The sequence below is a fragment of the Nomia melanderi genome, chromosome 2, assembly GCF_051020985.1.
Source record: "Nomia melanderi isolate GNS246 chromosome 2, iyNomMela1, whole genome shotgun sequence".
Classification (NCBI taxonomy): Eukaryota; Metazoa; Arthropoda; class Insecta; order Hymenoptera; family Halictidae; genus Nomia; species Nomia melanderi.
Window position 1 is genome coordinate 2,303,706 of NC_135000.1, and position 20,425 is coordinate 2,324,130.

Here is a 20,425-nt window from a genome sequence, read left to right on the forward strand (position 1 = left end):
ATAACAAAATCTGATGAAATTTTCATTTCATTTCAAATTTAATATTTAAACAACTTCAACATTGAGAAGAAACAGTTAATCTTAGTCTCTGCAAATTAATCCATATATACTTACATTTATTTTAAAGATTTGTAATCTAAAAATGAAAAAAAAAATTCTTTCAAGAACTGACAAGTTTTAGTATTATAAGGTAGGAACTCCAATTTCAAACGCGTTACATTTAGAAGCTTCCCATTGACAAAAGACAATTAATCACCGACAGCCAAGTGATCGCTGCGCAAACGCGGAACGCTAAACAAACAACGGTACAAGTCCTATTCCAAGTGACAAACTCGAAGTTCCCAGCAATGTTGAAGACAGCGGCGGAGGTGGAAGCCGGAGTGAAAGGAGGAGAGCCAGGGTGGGCCGGGAGCGGAACAGAGAGAGCCACGGAGAGAAAGGCCACGACAGTGAAAGTGGATCAATACGCCGTTAACGTTTCGCCAGGCAACGTGCGAACAATGTCTCTCTCCGCCTATCCCGGTTATTTCTCATCAGAGAGTAGAGGTTCAGGCTCTTAGACGAGTCTGCAGTGTAATCATCATCAACTTCGCCATTGTTTCACTGCTGTCACTTCAGCATTTAGCTTCTTCTTGCTCAAACAGGCTCAAACATGATCAAACTTCGGGCACAGAGGGACAGTGATCACTTGAAACAGTTGTCAATGGTGAACCAAGCAAGATTCTCCAAATACGTGCAGTGCCCTCAGTGAGAAAAGTGATTGACAGTGTGATTCATGTGCACTGTTGGGACAATGGACTCGTTGCAACCTTTTTACAGGAGTTCGTTCAGTTAATTTAGTGTTTACAGTAAATGGAGGGAAAAGGATAGGGTACACAGCCTGCAGACTGATTGTCAGGTCTGGTCTACTTAACGATCAATGTGTTCAGCGGATTCGATGAAATGTACCTTTCTCATTTTGTGAGTAGCTCTACAGGAAGAAATACGAAATAAGTTATTGTGACATATCTGGTAATTCTAGTGGTAAATATTTACTCGATAATTTTAAATAAACTTTCCTTTTCAACGCTTCATCTCTTGAACGTAACTTCTTTTGTATTTCTACTGGAAATTCTATCTCTTGTGGGACTTTCTATGAATATGCGTTACCGAGAACTGAAATTCCTCACAGATGCACAGAATCACCTGCAATTCCAATCTACGTTGCATCCGGATTTTCCGGTGGACTATCCTGGTGCCCCTGGTCATTTACCTGAGCCTCCTTTTTGCGAAGTATAACCGAAATGTTCCGTTAAAGAGTTTGTCCACGGACAAGGACAACGAGGGATCATTGATAGAGAATTTGTTCGTTGAGCTGGAAGCAGTGACTGCCAGCCAAAGGGAACCTGACAATGCCCTGACATTCGAAGGAAGGGATGAACAGAACATTAAGGAGGTGGAGGAGGCAGAGAACAGGGAGAACCCAAGAACGTTACTCGAGAACATCTTTAAGAAGGCAGACATCGATCAGAATCAGCTGTTGGACATCCAAGAACTGGCTAAGTGGATTCACACAAAAATTACAGAGCACATCAGTCGTGCTATGAGGGAGAATGTTGGTCTCTTCACTGCTATCGATAATAACCCAAGAAATGGTAAATCTTATTGATTAATTGGAAGTACCAAATTTGATCTTAATCAGAGTTAGGTAGACTTATCTTTGAAACAAGTGAAATGCAAGGAAGACTTAAGAAGGTAGCAAACACTGATGAAGACTATGTACAGAATATAAAGTATAATAAGTTGTTTCATAATTAAATGGAGCTTATGTTTTCTAACTAAATATAAGTTGTTTAGGATAAAGAAAATTTGATAAAAGTGATTGCTCAAGAATAAGTCTTCTGTTAAGTGAGAGAGCATGTTTATGTTTCGTTATGTTCTTTTATGGTACGCAATTCAGGAATTTAAGTAATTGCATAAGATTAGAGATTCTAATAGCAGATATGTTAGGTCATTAGGAAATCTTTGGTATTTGTTTCAAGTTGATTTGTATCAAAGTAAAAGTATAAAGTTTTCAATTGCAAATTTCTATGTGGCAGGTGAGGTGTCGTGGGAAGAGTATCACGCGTACTTTCTCAGGTCCCACGGGTATCTAGAGAGTTATGTCAATTCACATGACAAGAAGCACAGCGACCTGTCACGAACGTTGAAGGAAAACATTATGAGAGACAGAGCCAGATGGGCGGAAGCAGCTAGAAACGATCCGGACAGGCTGGCCCTGGACGAGTTTCTTGCTTTTACACATCCTGAAAGCAGTCACAGGGCTCTTCTTCAAATGGTGGAAGACTTATTTGAGAAATTCGGTAAGAAAGTCTTTCATCTATCAGCTATATTTAATAGAAATTGTTTCCTTTCCTTTTCCTTTGTAAAAATAATACTTAACTGAATTCCTAACCTCTATTTCTCTTCCTAGACCGTGATGGAGATGAAGAGCTGACTGAAGATGAATTCTCGGATTTGCCTGCTGAAGGAATGGGACTTGATTTAAGGGAAGATAAACATGAGACTGTTAGTGGAGGCGAGGACAGAAAGCAGGAGTTCAGACATTTGATAGATAAGAATAAAGATGGAAAAGCTGATAGAACTGAGCTCCTGGTAAGAAACTATTATCAGAATAAGATTTAGATTTCTGTATAAAATAATCTACATTTATAATAATATGTTTATTAAATTGACTTGTATAATTTGTATTTTTCTGTATGTTTCTTCCCAGATGTACATAGATCCAAGAAATCCAAGGCACGCTATACAAGAAGCCCAACATTTGATAAGTCTATCGGACACAAACATGGATGGGAAACTGAACATTTCTGAAATCTTGAACAAAATGGAATTGTTCCTGGGTAGCAAAATGGTGGACACCGAAGGGAGTTTCCATGATGAATTTTAATAAATCTGCTGCAGTGAAAACAAAGGATCTGAGAATAACTGAAAATGGAAGTCTGAGAATCAAATTTCTATTAAATCTTTATATCACTATTAAAACCAGACAATATTCATTAGCAATAGTTAGTGACTTGATAGGTGATTGATCTCTATTGAGATTTACTTTAAACATGCTCTTCTCCTGATGGAATTTTTGTAAAGCTGTGTAGTTGAGGAGAAACATATATTTCCACAGAATCACTATCTTTTCTACAGTGTCTATTTTAGTAGCACGAACTCTATTTTTTTGCAAACTGTCTTTTTTGCATTTTGGAGGACACTTTTTTCACTTGTATACTCATCAATGTGGAAAGGAATTGGGCAACTCTTTTATAGCATGTAAGAATGATGTATGAGAATTTCATTGAGACTAATACAGCTATTTTTAATAATGTTGTAGCAACATGAATGTCACAATATTTCTTATTAATTATCATTCATTCTTTCTAACATTTAAAATACAATTTTACTAAACGATTACACCATTCTCCGAGAGCGAAGTGTTCATACTGATTTTCTCTACATAATTGTGAATGTTTAAATCATATTAAACACTCTAAGGTCTTTTAAAACATATCTGTGATAGTCTTCATGACACAGAGTATTATTTCTTTGCCTGATATGGATAGAATCGAGCTAAACTTGTTAACAAATGCATAGGCCGTTTCTCTATGCAATTCTTTTTTATCAAACTAATAAATATGTTAAGTTGAAACAGTGCAAAGTTACCTTGTATACTTAAATTTTCAGGGAACATAGAATTTACTTAATTCGTTAACTATTATGAAGTACTTTTCGTAGGAAATAATTATTTGTTAACAGCAAAATATATATCAAAATATGTTGAAATTACAAATAAGTTTTTATATTAGGTGTATAAATTTATATTATGTATGCAGAGCGTAAATTACAACACGTCCATATTGTTAGTATAAAATTCAGTTTCATCATTTGATTAAATTAAAACAGAAAAATTGAATTTTCCCTATATTAATTAGCAATTATCAACAAGTATCTTGATGATGGGTGAAACATTTATGGGGAACCAAATCCTTTTATAAAGGCCGAGACTGAAATAATTACTATGAGCTAGAATATTTATCTAGAACTTTATAGAATAATATAATTTTATATTCTCATTATTTTTTTCTATAGAAGAAGTGGGAGTGTAGGAATTACATACTTGAATCCGCCCAATCGTCGAGTCTGTGTGAAATACTATAACTATAAAAAGAAAACGCAGCAACATGAGTTCATTTAAATGTTAATTTCAATGTTCATGCAAAGCTTGCATTCGTAGCAGTAACAAAGTTACTTTTATGATTTAATTAAGTAGTAATAAAGTTTCGTTTGAGTATACATGCTCATAGATTATATGAATATTAAATGTTACGTTGTTTGAACATTGTATAAAATGGAATTTGTAAAGAAGATTTTATTACTATTTTTTTGAAGATATTTATATGCTGTAACACGTTCTTGTATAGTTCACTGTCGCAATAAAAAAAACTTTTGTGGGTACAATAAATTATTTTCTTTTCCTTTCAGAGCATATAATAAATAAATAAATAAGTACTTTAAATATTAATTACTATATAATATTAATAATAAAAAACATTAAAAACGCTTAGCTTTCAAATATTTTTAAGAATAAAATAAGTAAATAAAATAATATTATTGAAAAAGACAATAAAATTATTAAAGGATCGACTCCTGGAACCGCAATCGTTGTCACGATTATTTATTTGCATCTTAAAAAAACGCTCAGCTACAAAGTCACTTAAGCAATGACGCGTCCGCTAATTGGTTAGTCTTAAGCCTAATTATCTTCGGCTCTTAACAAAGCTTACAAACAGACGACGTGACTGTATTCAATACTCTAAAGTCCAGTCCAAAATTTACGAAGTGTCGCTTTCACGATAAAAAAACACACATTTTGTTTTCTTCGACAAGCAAGTGGTTAAAGAACAAGCCCAAACAGACAATTCACTGTAAAATTTGAACAATTCATATTTTATAATCCTGCGTAAAAAAAGTAAAGAGGTAATGTATAAAATAATTTTCCTATGCAAATTTCAGTTTTAAAAAAATTTCAATTACCAAGCCTCGTTATTGAATTATAAAATATGATTATTAAATTACCAATTATGATAATTGAATCACCGAATCTGATAATTGAATTACTAAATAATTCATATTTGATACAGTTTTTGAAACCAAATTTTTCAACAAGAGTAAAGTACACTTCTTCTTAATACTTTTGTTAATTATTTAAATTGAATGCAAGGTTCGAAATTCTCTAAAATAAAGAACATTTAGTTTACATTGTGTGTTATACTATATTTATGGTATTCACGTCAGATGGAATTTTTTATTCGAAAAATAATTTAGGCCGTATGTTCGATCACTTGCTTGCCAGACGCAGAGAAATGTTCCAGGTACTTCGCGTAAATTCTGACACGATTCGGTACGTGCCATTCCGGCACTTCAGAATTAAAGCTTCGATTCACATCGAATACGCGGAGGCAGTCCAACACGCGGGTGCTCGAGTGGATTTCAAACAATGAGACCAACTGTTTGATCGAAGAATGTCTCGTTCTCCTTTTTCCCTTGCCACGCAATTTTTCCCTATGAAAATTTCATTGGGCAGTCTTGTCTTTAAAATAATAGAGCTTTAACCCTTCGCCTTATAATATAACGACGAAAATTTCAAAAAGTAGTTAATTAATTTAAATACTAATAAATTATTAGAATGTGGATCCGTTTTATATTTTATTCTCCTTTTTATATTCGTAAATCATACAAATGTTCAAAAGAAAATACGAAACAAACTTTGAAACAATTTAGATTGTTACTGAAAATGTTATTTCGTCGTCAATGACCTAGTACTTAATCAATACAATCCTACCTAAAAAATAATTCAACGAAAAAATACTGTTTTCACCTGAGTTTTGTGATTCTTATTTATCAAAATTGAATTTTGCATTCAAATCTGATTGTTATGTTTAATTGAGTTAAAATTAAACATTAGTCTTTATTGTTAATTATTTAACTTTGCAGTGAATGTAGATATGAAACAGAAATAGAATTCTTTTTTGTTTCTTAGGAAATTATTAATAATGAAATGGTCTTGGCAAGTGTATTTGTAGAAGAAATCAGAAGGTAAAGGGTTGAAATACTTTACTCGATTTTCAGATGATCATTTTAATGTACCAGCACTTTCTAAAAGCTTTTCTCGTTCTCCCATGATGCAAAAGTGTTGAATTTTGGAGAAAAAGAAAACTTTGGATAAAACACTTGAAACTTTCGTGACCCATATAAGTAAAAATTCCTCTTTCCTCGAAGAAAAGTATCCACTCTTCACCCTCGTTTTCAAGATATTCGAACTTTCATTTCAAAGTGGAAAATATTACGGAATCTGCACAAGATTTGCAAGATACACTCTGGTTTTTCTTATTATACAATTACACGCACATTTTCTCCCTTTCTCTCTCTCTCGCTCTCTTTATCTGACATAGAAAAATTTACTTCATGAAAAATTTTAATGAAATAAATTCCTATTTGGGAATCGAAATGTTTGAAGTTTTCTTTAAGGAGACTGCCTCCACTGACTAATTACTAGAAATTCGTTACGATATCTTACAATAGCTTCGCAAGCACTGATTACAGAGATTCATGAAAGCATATAAACAGCAAATGCACACATCCACTTAATATATTAGAAACAGATCGCCTCGACTCGGTTAAAAAATGTCGGAGTGAGGTATGTTCACACTTTTCCCATAAATATACACGATTTTCCCTTTTCGTTATCTGGACATGTCCATTTTTCTCTGCCTTTGGCGTTCAATGTACACAAAAGATCATAGAGTCAGCAGTGTGAAAAAGTCAACTGTATTTATATAATATTTTAGTCGAATTCAAATGAATGAAGTTTTAAATTATAATATTATACCATTACAAAATCGTAATATTATAATATTGCAAAATTGGAGTATTATGACATTTTAAAGTTATAATATTATAATACTGAGAAATTATATTTTACACTTTCAAAAATATTCACGATCAACTGACTATTTAAATAGGAAAAATGTTAATCACTTCAAACAATTCCAAACGAGTTCAAACTTCCAGGAAATCTAAAAATTAATGGTAATTTCTATTTAAATTAATTTCACGCAAATATAAGTAATTGACTCTGTGATTCAGTGGACGATTCTCGGTTCCATTTCACTAGAAACACGTCACGCTATTAGAAACTGAACTTGAACGAGGACTTTAAGCGTTTTGTCCTTCACTAGTCGTGCCTCATTATCACCGGGTAATCGTTCAATGACTGAAGGCCGACACTAAGCGTCTCCTTCCTGAATTCGAGTCCTTAGCATCGATTTTCCTCGAGTTCAAAGATCCTTAAACCACTTTAAACCAGTAAAATTATCTTCCATCGTCTATCTTCTCATTAATCTCTTAATATCTCGACACATAGAAAATTTATAATTTACAAATACCAAAGAAATCTCAAGTCTTTGATACAAAATTCATTTGACAAACGATTCTTTAACTAAACGGAGGTATTGATATGCAGTATTGTCTAACTGTAATGCCACCTTTCATTTTCTCAGACTCTCCATAAAAGAATTATTATTTCCTTTAACCCTCGGTGTACGGTGCTGGCTCAATTTAGAAGCATGTTCTGGAGAACTCTATCTTACAATAAATATAAATTCTAATGCGACCATAATTGTTAATTGTTAACAAAAATATATTTCTATTTACATTTCTTTGTAGCAATTGACAATAATTAATATATATAATAATACAATGTACAACATAAAAGCTACTTATTTATATTTTGTTTAATTCATTCGTATTCTTCAGTTCATTTATATACCTTCAATAACCAAATTTAGAATTTAAAATATCAATTAATGCAAGTTAATGAATCACGCAAATGGTAACATAACAAAAGTAAAATGCGTGTGGGTTAAACTTGATTCAACACAGATCTCCGAGGGTTGAAAAGTTCCCAATTCCATTGGAAACATTTGATTTTCGTCAAACTTGTCCCTCATCTTAGAAAACCATCACCTATTTTCATTTATTAATTATTAAAATATCTAAATTAAGCGATTCTAGTAATTCGAAAAGAATTTCTTACGCACATCGAGTCCCAATTAATTTGACACATTGTACGTGAGTTGTTTTACTCGTTTCAACTGATATCAATTACATTCAGCCAAGCTACTGGTTACTCAATGTATGTTCCTAAGATTTTATTGCAAACAGAAGTACTGCCAATCACACGTGAATAGAATCAAATCTTTACTTCCAACGTAAAATGTTAATAACATTTAATTTAGATATTTTTACATAAAATGTTAGTATTTAAATATTTAATATTTACTATTTTCTTATATAATAATAATACATAATATATAATAATGTATAATATTATGTAATAATAAACAAAAATATTATTTAATATTTTAGTATTTTCACGTGACTCGCGTACAATGTGGTAATGCGAACTCAACATTATTAATTTCCTGATCGACTAAGGACAAGTTTAAGCGCTCGAACACTCTCAGCTCGAAGATGGGTCTACAGATAGACATGCTAACGATGATCTGGTTTCGGACTGTGCACTTGATTCATTGTCCCTCCGGCTCGATGTCCTCCAAGTGATCATCTTTCCCTTGGCGAGGCGAGCTGGCCAGGTTTCCGTGCTTTGAGGAAGTCGTCGGGGGGATGTGGGGATGCTACGTCAGACTGCTGTTCTGAAACGTGAGGTGAAGATGATCCCTGCGAGCAGTCATGTTTGCGTTACACAGAAAGCGAATTTTCTTTGCGACAACGGGAGAAATATTTTCTTGTTGTTCAAGGGGACTTGCTGCGTCTTGTTAGAGTGTAACTAAAAATACTAGGATAATAATGATTGTTATTTTATAGCAATAATGAATAATGAGATAGTTTGATAATAATTTGGAAGATATTATCTTTATTGTTGTAGAGTAACGGTAAGTAAAAGAATAATAGAGTAATGATTTGGAATATGTGGTTTTTGTTACTGTAAAGTAATAATAAATAATAGAATAACAGAATAACAGAATAACAGAGTAATAGAATAATAGAATAATAAAATAATTATTTAAAATATATGATTTTTATTATTGTAGAATAATAATAAATAATAAAATAGTAGAATAGTTATTTAGAATGTATAATCTTTGTTATTATAGAGTAACAATAAATGATAAAATAATAGAATAATGATTTAGAATGTATAATCTTTGTTATTATAGAGTAACATTAAATGATAAAATAATAGAATAATGATTTAGAATGTACAATCTTTGTTACTATAGTAATAAAGAACAACAAGCAATAAAATAAGAAAGTAATAATAGAAGGTATAATTTTATAGAATATTATAATTACAGTTACAACAGAATAATAAAATAATAATCTTCACAATTCTTTTCTTAAACGATTGAAAGAATTTTCTGTAACTCCATAGAAAACAAAGAATAATATGGCATTCCAAAAATATACATGTAACATTAAAGATACATAGAAATAAACAAGTTCAAGTGTGCACGTTTATTAACTCCATTATATTTTCAGTTAAGAATAATTAAATATAATTAACCGATTATTATTTAAAATTTCTTATTTTTTATTCCGAAGATTCCTCTAAAAAGACGACTGTAGGTCACAAGATCCCCTTAAGACACAAAAGGGTGTACACTGATGTCAGAAGACATATAAAGTGGTTCTTCAAGTGGAAGTTGAAGTTTGTTGGCCTCTGATGGCTAATAGATGAAGTTTATAAGATAAGAGATATAATACATTGATACAGAGGAAGTACATTGAAAATACTGGGAGCAAAAATTAATGGTAATAATATTTTCAACACTTTAAGACGAGAAGATAGTAATTTAGATGATGGTCGAAGCATTTTCTAATTAATTCAATAAAAATAGTTCAAAGGAAATATGAAAATGTTCAATGGACGAGGGGGAAGCACTACAACTATAAAGAATTCAGTGGATTCATAGAAAGTTTTGAGGAGTAGATAAAACTGCAACGAATTCGAGAAAAATGATAAAAAGCCAAAAATTCCAAAGGATCATAAGAAATTTAGAAGGCTTCTTGAAAGTTCACGTGAATATTGTACGGTTCAAGGAAAGTTAAGGAAATTCCAACGAAATAGTGGATAATTTAAGGAATGCCTGTGAATCCAGTGAGGAATAAAATTGTTGAAGCGAAGAGGTTTTTAAAAGTTTAATGGACTATTAAATAACTTGAAGAATTTCTGAGAGACCAATAAATTATGAAATATATCGAGCAATTATCAAGAAAGCAATTACACAAGGAAAAGTACACAAGTGCTTCGTAAAAGTTAAAGTTACAGAAAGATTTAAAAGATTTTTTAAAGTCTGATGAATTATAAAAGAACTAAATAATTTCTGAGAATCCAAAGAAATATATTCACTTAACAAATTCCTAACAACCAAATCGATTGGAAAAAAATGTTAAGAATTTTCTGGTGTGTCTAAACAATTATAAAATAATCCAAGCAATTACCGAGAATTTATAGAACCGCACAATTACTAAGAAAAAGTTCAAAAGCCGAAGTAACCGAAATTAAAATAACTTAAACAATTCTCAAGAATCTAAAATATTATACAATTACTTAAAAAACGTTTGAAAAACAAATTAATTATATTTAATCATAAAAATCTAAGATATTTCTCGAAACACCAAATTATTAATTTAACAATTTAAAAAATTTCTTGCAATTCTTGAAACCCGAGTTACACATATAATAAAAAACAAATTATTTATTACACTCAACATAATAATTTAAGAGATTTCTAAAATTTCAAACTAATTCTCAGAGATCTATTCGAGGATTCACAGGATTTTCCAGTGTTCAATAGTTTACATATATTACATTGATTAAATATTTTAATAATATTCGTAAACATTACGTCATGAGTGCCAGGTTCCCAGCAACTGACGGTATACAAGCCAATTCGTTTGCCAGAGCGATTAAAACCGTAAGATATATATATCAATTAAAGAAGAGAAACTTGGTGAAATTCATATATACATTACATTGATTAAATATTTTAAAAATATTCGTAAACATTCATGAGTGCCAGGTTCCCAGCAATTAACGGTATACAAGCTAATTCATTTGGCAGAGCGATTAAAACCGTGAGATATATATATCAATTAACCCGCTATATGCTGAATTTTTGTTCATGAATACGAATTAACAATGTATTCAATAGTTCTAATAATTTCATCAAACGAATATATTTTGTAACTTTCAAGTTACAGTGACGTTAAACTTTCATTCTGTACTTATTTATTTCATTCTGTACTCAAAGTGGCGAATAAAATTAAGTAATCAGTTAACTTAAACTTTCATACACTCAGGCGTGAAAGTTTAATGTCATTATAACTTGAAAGTTATAAAACATATTCGTTCGATGAAATTATTGAAAGTATTGAATGCATGGTTAATTTGTGTTCAAATGTGGATATTTATTAATTTTGTACTGCATAGATTTTGTTATAATCATGAACAAAAATTCGGCCCATAGAGGGTTAACTGATTACTTAATTTTATTCACCACTTTGAGTGCAAAATGAAATAAATCAACAAGATGTCACTATACTGATATGTGACTTCAAAGTTACATGGGCCTACAGAGGGTTAAATAAGAAAAATTTGGTGAAATTTATATATATTACATTGATTAAATATTTTAATATTCGTAAACATTACGCCACGAGTGCCAGGTTCCCAGCAACTGACGATAGTTTTTAGTCTAATTTTCCCTACTGTCTTCTCCCGGTTTGGAAATCGCTGGAATAGGGGATGGAAGCGATGCAACGGTTCATGCACTGCTCGCACTTGTCCCGCGTGTTTACCTACTGGTATGATCTTGCGAGGAGGATCGACCGTCGATGCTGGTAATGACCTAAACGCGGATTGGCGAGCTTTCCCCGATCATTACTCACTCGGCAGGTCGGTCCGGCGGTGGAGTGTTCCCACCACGACAGCACAGTCTTATCCAACCGCTGGATCTCATCTCCTCCTCCTCCATCTCGATCACTGCGCGTATCAACAATCATTACAGTCTCTCCGTCATTCGTCCGTCGTCGGGTTTCCGGTCAATTCGCGCGTCTCGTTATTGGCTTCTTTATTTCTGTTGCTTTGCTTTGTAATTCTTTTATATTATTTCCGTTCTTTCGATTTTATTCCTGTCCTTTCGCTTTGCTGTTCTTTTAGTTTATTTTGGTGCTTTTACTTTTTATTAGTTTCTTTTTATGTTTGCCTTTCTCAGGTTTCATCTTGTTCGCGACTTAAGTTTCTACGATCTGGATCCTGTTCCGTGGGAAAAAACTGGGCTTTCAACGTTTCTGTAAGTTTCTTTGGAGAATCCGCGAGAGAACTGGAGCTTTCATTTGAATTTTGCAAACGGGAATTTTGTGGGTGTTGCGTTGCAGATTGTTTCCTTGGTTTTCGTGAGAGTTTCCTGTGAGTTTGCGTAGTTATACAGGGTGTTTTAGGAGGGAATAATTCGGATGGTGTGTTTGGTGGGTTATTCTGAATGGAGAATGTTTTAGTTTGACTTGTGTTATATAAGTAAATTATTAGAATGGTAATCATTAAAATTTCGAATAGATTTTTGTTTGCAGGTGTTATTTATTATCGAGTATTTCTTTTACGTAAATATAGAAACTATTTTTTTTTAATAAATAAGATATAGGTGAACCAAAATCCATATTGTATATAACTTATCTTATTTCCTTGTATTTTTTATATTACTTCTTTTATTTTATTTTCCTCTTCTTTCGTACTCTTTGTCAAAAAGTATAACCAAATAAAATAATTATACAAAAATTATCAAAATGTATAAAGTTATAAATAAATAAATAAATAGTTAAATCACCAAAAAAGTTATTAAAAAATATAGCTAAATTGTTAAAAGAAAATTATCGAAAAGATTATTTACCAAAGGGTGTAGCAGTGTAAATGAATAAACTGTTAAGTAAATTATCAAACAAAACTATTTACCAAAAGGTATATATAAACTAACAAATAGTTAAATTACCAAACAAACTATCAAAAATCATTTGTGAAAACATATAACTATACAAATAGATAGTCAAATAAATTGTTAAAACAAAAGTATCAAAAAACAATAGTTATCAAACAGTATAAGCGTACATATAAACAAACAAATAATAAAATAAATAAAATATTATCAAAGATCATTTACGAAAAGACATATCTGTAAAACCAAATAATTAACCCTTTGCCCTATGATTTCTTTCTGAACTGTGATCGATCTAACTACTTTGTTATTAACTATTTATTTAAACTAACAGAAAATTCCAGTTTTATTCTGTCAACGTGTACTCTAAGGTATAATCATTGATCACAGAGGAATAATATGTAATTTTCCTTCAAACAAATTGAATAATATTTATGTTTGTTAAATTCTGTTTGAAATCTTCACCGCGAGTCCGACACGGTATCGCAGGGCAAGGGGTTAAACAAATCGTCAAAAGAAAAATGTCTCAGAAGGATTATTTATCTACAGGTATAACCGTATAAATAAACAAATATTTAAACAAAAAAGTAATTCCCGATCACCGTAAGTGGGACACAGGTCGTCGATCGTCGAAAGAACTCGAGTCCCCGAGCTGCTTCGAAAGTTTCTGTCGGCCGGCTCACTTTGATTCCTAAATTGCGTACGGAATCGATTCACCTCTGAAGAAAATCCAGCCCAGTCACCGCTTTTCCGGACTTGGAGAGCTCCTCAGGGCGCGCTCTCGCCGGCTTTCATTAATTTGATTGAACCGCGGGCCGAGCTCGGCTACATCGCGACAACCCTTCAACCGGTATATTTGACGACCTTGTTTTAAAAATAATTTGCCGCAACGAAAATTCTACCGAGGATCCGGCGCCGGCGGACCGTGAAACGGATTCGATTACGAGGTTACATTAACAACTTAACCTTCTGTCGCATTCGTTTCCAGAAGAGAAACTTAATCTGTACCGAATAAATATTTCTCTTGATTTGGTAGACACTCTACTCTAGATTTACGCGACATTTTTACGTCGTAAATTCGAACACTATATACGCGGTAGTTTTTACGTGGGACCTTAACATTAACCGTTCCGGCACTTTTCTTGTTGTAATTAGTCAAATAACTGGCTAGAAAATGGAGATAAACAAATTAGATGATACATTTTTCTTAGTGGGAACAGAAACAAAAGGATGAAAATTGAAAAACCAATTAATTGGACAATATAGGAATTGATATAAAAATCAATGAACAAAAGAAAACGCAGAATTTTAAATCATTTGATCGGTTCCCGGTATGGTTAGTGTTAACACGTTGAACGCTACACGATTTCATGGAGCAGAATACACAAACTGTAAAAAATATAATATCAAATCATTACATTGAATTGCAGCAAATTGATTTCGAATAGTGAAAAACAAACATGTTCAATGATAAATCATGAAAAAATGAAATTGTTTGGTCTATCTATGTTAAGACATTTGATTGTATAACTTGTCTTTCAGAAAATTCAACGTACTGCCAAACACAGTAATGCTCCATACTCAATAACAAATTTTTAATTGATGTCCAACTATTAATACAATTATATTCTGTTACTAACGAAATGTTTCTCAAGGTAACTGACAAATTAAACTATTTATTTTTCGAAATATTGTGGTGTTCCATATTAACAATCACAAAATGCGATGAATAACATTATTTGCTAATGTTTCCTCATTTACTTCATTACCACGCCAATATTTAACCCTTCGTGAACGAGAATTTGTCAGACCTTTAACAACTCTTTCCATAAAAACTTGAATTATTTATTGAAATCTTTAAAACCACGTATCAATTATTTGAATAATGAAATTATTCATTCACAATTTTCGGTTTCAAACATGAGAGATCGAAATTTCCATTACGACGACATTCAACCGTAAAGAGTTAAATAAAATTACAGACACATATTTTTGTTTTAATTTTTCGTAAAAATTCATGCAATAAGGGGGTGAATAGAATAACAAGCATACATTTCTTTGAACTGCTTTTAAAAATTCATGCAATAAAAGGTTAATAATTCGACGAACGTGGTTCGGTTTGAAATGGCAAAGGTACTATCCGGGACCAATATAGACGAGCGTTTAGTGTTTCTTGTGTTGCCGAGACGTCGAGAGCGTTCATCAATGAAATATCGTTTTAGTTTCGCGATTGTAGGAATTACTTCTTCCGGACCAATACGACCCGACCATTTTTCTTCATTTTTCACGTTCAATCGTCTCGTGTTCCTGTGATTATTATGACCTTTGGTGAGAAGCAGTTGCTAAAATAATGTGTGATACTTATTTCTTTTTTTATCACTGATTTTGATTAAAAAGCTGAAAATTATTGTAAATAATGAAGATTATTGAAATGAAAGAAATTCAGCACGGTAGAATTATGTTCTTTTCATAAAGAATCTGGAGATGCGATTAGATACTAGGAAAACTTCATTTGTAGCCAGAGAAATGAATTAATAGAAATTTGTTATTAGCGTTATTAGCGTTTTGTTAGTAGCGTTTGACGTTTTATTAACCCCTTGACCTACAATATCATGTCAGACTCGTGACAAAGATTTTCAAGTGAATTTCAAAAATCAAAGTATTACTTACCCTTTTTAAATATAAATTAAATATTACTTTCCATTTATCTCAATCATTAACCTCTGGAGTAAACGTAGACATAGAATAAGCGTAAAAATTCTTCTTCTTCCTAATAAATTATTAGTGATAAAATAGTTGTATCGATAGTAGTTGAGAAATAAATCACAGGGTAAAAGTAAACTTTACAATTCTATCTGATACCCTGCAAATTACCGAATAAGATTCATAATTGCAGATTACGATTTTATCAATCAAATAATTCGATTATATACAGTAAGGCCTCAACAATTTTCACGACGTTAACACTAGAACTCCCAGTTTCTTTTTATAATTATTGAAAAGTTAAAGATACTTGTTCGAGAAATCATTAACAGAACTGATTTAGTAATACCTAAATTGATACATAAGCAAACTGCAATTTCAACAACTTCTATCTTGTGGCTCTCACAAAGAAATGATAAAAAATCAGTTTAACACTAGGTTTACGGAACGCGTTAATTTGACGCAGATTGAATTTTATAAACATTATTTGGTAAATGTTTCAATCGGTTTTCGTTGATCCAATGACACGAATATGAATCCTGATTGTCTATTTCTACATCTACAATTTCTAAAATCTCAATGAACGAATATCTACTTCCTCAGGAACAATAGAATAAACTGTACAATAAATGCCCGTAAACCTAGTGTTAACTCGGTAGTTTTAGTGTTAAATCACAAATCAAAGAACAACGCGATTTTAATTAATTTTTCTCGTCGCAGGTTGATTCATTTTCCTAAATACTGCTTTCCAGGAAAGTCTCATCAAAACTGCCTCCGTCAATTTCGCCGGGTTACCTCGTTAGAGCCCAATTACCTCCTGACGATGTTGTCTCATAGGTGCAGCAGAGTTTCGTTCGAACAACACCGTGTATTTTTGTAATGAAATTTAATCGACACCGCCACCGGCGGTCGTCCCACAACGTTCGCGTATTTGCTTCTGTGCGGTTCCTCGGTGAATTACCAAACACGTTGCGCAGCGGAGGCAAACTTGGCCCGCGCAGCGCCGGCTAATAGCTCGGAACACGGTTCAGGGAGTGTCTGACCTATAAAGCTACGCTCTCGCTGAGGCAACAACGCGCAACTTTTTATTAGCCCTTTGTATTCTGAACACTTTTTCCTTTTCCTTCCGATTATTTCGTTACTATTTCTTATTTTATTATTTCGTTCCTACTTCTTATTTTATGATTTCGTTCCTACTTCTTATTTTATGATTTCGTTCCTACTTCTTATTTTATGATTTCGTTCCTATTCCTTATTTTATTATTTCGTTCCTATTTCTTATTTTATTATTTCGTTCCTATTTCTTATTTCATTATTTCGGTCCTATCTCTTATTTTATTATTTTCTATTACTTATTTTGTTATTTATTTGTTATTTAGTACATAAATATAAAAATATATATATATAAAAATCATAAACTTGCGGAATATAACTTATATCACCAACAAACTTTGAGAATAAAGTATAACCCAATTTTTTGATGGCACTGAACCTGTTAATGTCGCAAGTTCCATCGATCTTCGTAAACGCGAACTAAAATTAAAAACGAAAAAAGAAATACACTCCTGTAGTTCATCGATTGTCCCTAATGCTTTGGTCACGTGGACTCTGCTCACCAGTTTAATTGCAATTAAAATTTAATACGTTTTAATGAGAAATTTCGTAGCGGATCGCGCGCATCGTTCGAAAGTCCCTGATGAGTTAACCCTTTGCACTCGAAAGTTTTGTACTATATAGACGTATTCAACATTTTCCGATGACACATACATGACATTCCTTGAAATTAAATAATGAGAAAACACACATAAATTAATAAGAAAGTTATTTTGTTTCAACATTTCACGTATTCATTATATAATATTTAATATTGTATATAAAATTTTATAATTTTGTTACATCAAATCAAATGGTGAATGAGACTCACCTTTCGAGTGCCAGGGGAAATTTTCATACATATTCGAGGAATGCCAGACAATTTTAACACGATTCCTACTGAAAGTGTGAAAAGACAGAGTTTGAAATTTTTACTTCAAATTATTTCCCAAGTTTAGTCGTATGTTCTGAATTGACTTGTCGACTTTTCCAATAACGATTATAAATTTAATTATAGGAAATCTTCAAAGTTCAATTGAGAAAAAACGATTAAATTGAGAAAATAATTTTAAGTTAAAATTTTAGATAGAAAGAGTGTAAAACAAAGATGCACGATTATAAACAAAAATTGATATTTCGGTAAATTTTGATCTAAAGTTGATAAAATTTTTACACAATACTAAAGATATATGAGACTTCCTTTAGTACTAATAAAATCAAAAAGAAATTTTTTTGTAAGTGCATAGAAGAGCGATATATCGAAACATTTCTGAGGAATTTAATTTGTTCGAGGAAAAAGGGTGGGCAATTGTTTTAGATTTGTAGAATTTCCCACTTCTGGAATGGAAGGTAGAAATTGTTATAACCCGTGTCGATCAAAGCGAAGCGTCGACCATACGTGATACAATCGAAATTGTTATTAATTTTTGATTGACATTTTCAGAATATTTATAATTATTAGAATGTACGTGCGGCTTGTTAAATAATTTCTCGCGAACAATTTTGAAACATTTATAATTACTGAAATATCTTTATCATTAAATAATCTTTGATGAACAGTTTTAGAATGTTAGCGATTATTCGATTATGTAATTAATAATTTGAAATATTTTATACTTTAATAGCTGGGAGTTATTAAGTCATTAAATGATTCTGTATAATTAATTCTGGGATGTGGGTAATTATTAGATTATTTAAACAATAATTTAAAATAATTTATAATTTAATACTTAAGAACTATTGAGTTATTAAATAATTCTGTATGAACAGTCTTAGAACGCTTGTCACTGTTAGTACATATGAGTTATTAAAAAATTGTTTACGAACAGTTCTTGAAGTATTTATAAAATTATTGGAATATTTAAATTATTGAATCTCTCTTTGTGAAGAGACAGTAGCCAGATGTCCTGAACAGTCGTATGAAATTCTCAAAATGAGAATGGATTAAAATCAGTTTTATTCTTTTATCGATACACGGTTGAATAATTTCGTCACTGACCTGACGCAATCCGTTGTGGTTGACAGCCACTGAAGGTCGACTGCCTTCTCGCTTGCAGGTCAGTTCCTCTCAAGGATAAGTAAACAGAAATGGTTTTGTCCAGGGCCAGTCTCACCTGCGAGGAAATCACTTTACTCACACTCGACAAGATCACTTTTAATCTCTTCGCATATTTCCATTAACACACGCCACATTCCACTAAATTTCAATATTCACAACTTTTCTTCAAATTTATTTTAAACCTTTTAAAATCTATTTAAAAAATAATGACCATTAATAAACCCTTGACAGGCTCTTTAACATCGTTTACACTCTTTCGAGTATAGGTTAGGACAGTGGTTCTCAACTTAGTAATATATCGATTAAAGTTATTAGAATTTGTTTCAATAAATACTCAAAATTATTATTTGATAAAAAGGAAATAAAAATTTTGCATTACGAAAATGTTAACCCGTTTGTGCCTTCTATGTCGAGTGTGACTCGACATTAGTTTTATTCATAAGTGTGCTTCTTTATCAAGACATTTGTAAACTAGATTATATTAGTATGTTATTTTCAATATTATTAGTAACAAGAATATTTTACACTGCTCCTTACAAACTATCTATTTTTTAAAATGTACTTCAAATAAAATGTAATAATACAGAGTTATTAAGGAAAAAATACAACAAAAATTCGGCGTGCAAAGGGTTAATGATTAGAGTAAGTTGAGAACCGCTGCGTTAGATGAGCTTTAATATCAGACCCAACTAGCATGTCACGTTCAAATGAACATATCGGACCGATATGAACGGTTCAACGAACAGATTGGAACTGAGCGAGGCATCTAATACTAATTTCTCTCCCTACGTTTGTTTTTCGACCTGTACGCACTGTTTCATACGCGCTGAACGTCTCGTGAGTACTAATTCAAAGCTTCTTGTGTACAAACAGTACCAACATTCCATTCCACTTGCAAAATATAGACCGTTGGAATTTGTACAGAATTTTTTCATGTTCCTTGAAAGTACAGTCTGAATGATATTTCAATATCAATAAACAATGATGATTTATTAGTTTCTAATTAAAATTGCTTTTTATTTTGCTACTAAATCTATTTTTCTTTGAATGAAAATTTTCCAATATAGTCATTTGTATATAAATAATACTAAGCTTCAATTTCATCCATGGAATATTGATAGATAGTAATAGACTATTAATTAGTTTCATATTTTCTATATTTTCACATCGTTTCTTATACTGTAAGTTAGTAATACTTTTCCAAATTACGTGACACAATATTTTCTTCCAAATTTAAGGAGTATTGCTTCCAAAGAAAATTCCTTAAAAATCTACACCTTATTTTAATTTCATTTTCAAAATATTAACCAATCATTGGCAAACAGAATTTTTATATACCTTTCAAACTCAACATTTTAATATCTTTAACATCAACAGATTCTAACTTACTGTTACACTTTCAAAATACTGGCTCCATTATTTTTACAATTTATTTCAAACAATTAATTCCTTTTATTTTTGAAAGTGATATTATTTAAGAAAAATGTCTTTGAGAAACGCTTTCACTATCCATTTATTCCAAGCTGTT

The 20,425-nt window shown here is 31.7% G+C and overlaps 2 protein-coding genes across 11 annotated transcripts in view; one reads left to right on the forward strand and one right to left on the reverse strand.

Moving 5' to 3' along the window:
• The first annotated feature begins 57 nt into the window (after positions 1-57).
• Positions 58-4,472, forward strand: myd (stromal cell derived factor mayday). Of its 3 annotated transcripts, none has more exons than XM_031974203.2 (5): positions 58-1,023; positions 1,172-1,634; positions 2,079-2,342; positions 2,453-2,634; positions 2,753-4,472. In XM_031974203.2, the coding sequence occupies exons 2-5, from the start codon at positions 1,172-1,174 to the stop codon at positions 2,927-2,929; spliced, it is 1,086 nt and encodes a 361-aa protein (XP_031830063.1). In that variant the 5' UTR covers positions 58-1,023; the 3' UTR covers positions 2,930-4,472. The 3 variants fall into 3 exon arrangements, with proteins under 3 accessions (XP_031830063.1, XP_031830064.1, XP_031830062.1); XM_031974204.2 differs by having other exon boundaries at positions 58-944; XM_031974202.2 differs by having other exon boundaries at positions 59-960.
• A 4-nt stretch (positions 4,473-4,476) lies between these two features.
• The window catches only part of Pdfr (Pigment-dispersing factor receptor), a 94,547-nt gene continuing 78,598 nt past the window's right edge, over positions 4,477-20,425 (reverse strand). The window contains exons 12-14 of one of the 8 annotated variants that reach the window (XR_012998047.1): positions 18,838-18,952; positions 11,918-12,097; positions 4,477-8,739 (exon numbers count right to left, since the gene is read on the reverse strand). Coding sequence is in view for 5 of the 8 variants with exons in the window: in XM_031974197.2 (XP_031830057.1) it covers positions 8,727-8,739; positions 12,004-12,097; positions 18,838-18,952 (222 nt within the window). In the remaining 3 variants the exon portion in view is untranslated. Of the gene's footprint in view, positions 8,745-11,913; positions 12,098-12,339; positions 12,593-18,837; positions 18,953-20,425 lie in introns of those variants that run through there. The other 7 variants (XR_004234796.2, XM_031974197.2, XM_031974196.2 and 4 more) reach the window with 7 other exon arrangements.

Coding starts and splice junctions, on each gene's coding strand:
- myd (XM_031974202.2), top strand. Junction 1,635..2,078: donor CGATAATAACCCAAGAAATG/GTAAATCTTATT, acceptor TCTATGTGGCAG/GTGAGGTGTCGTGGGAAGAG. Junction 2,635..2,752: donor CTGATAGAACTGAGCTCCTG/GTAAGAAACTAT, acceptor GTTTCTTCCCAG/ATGTACATAGATCCAAGAAA.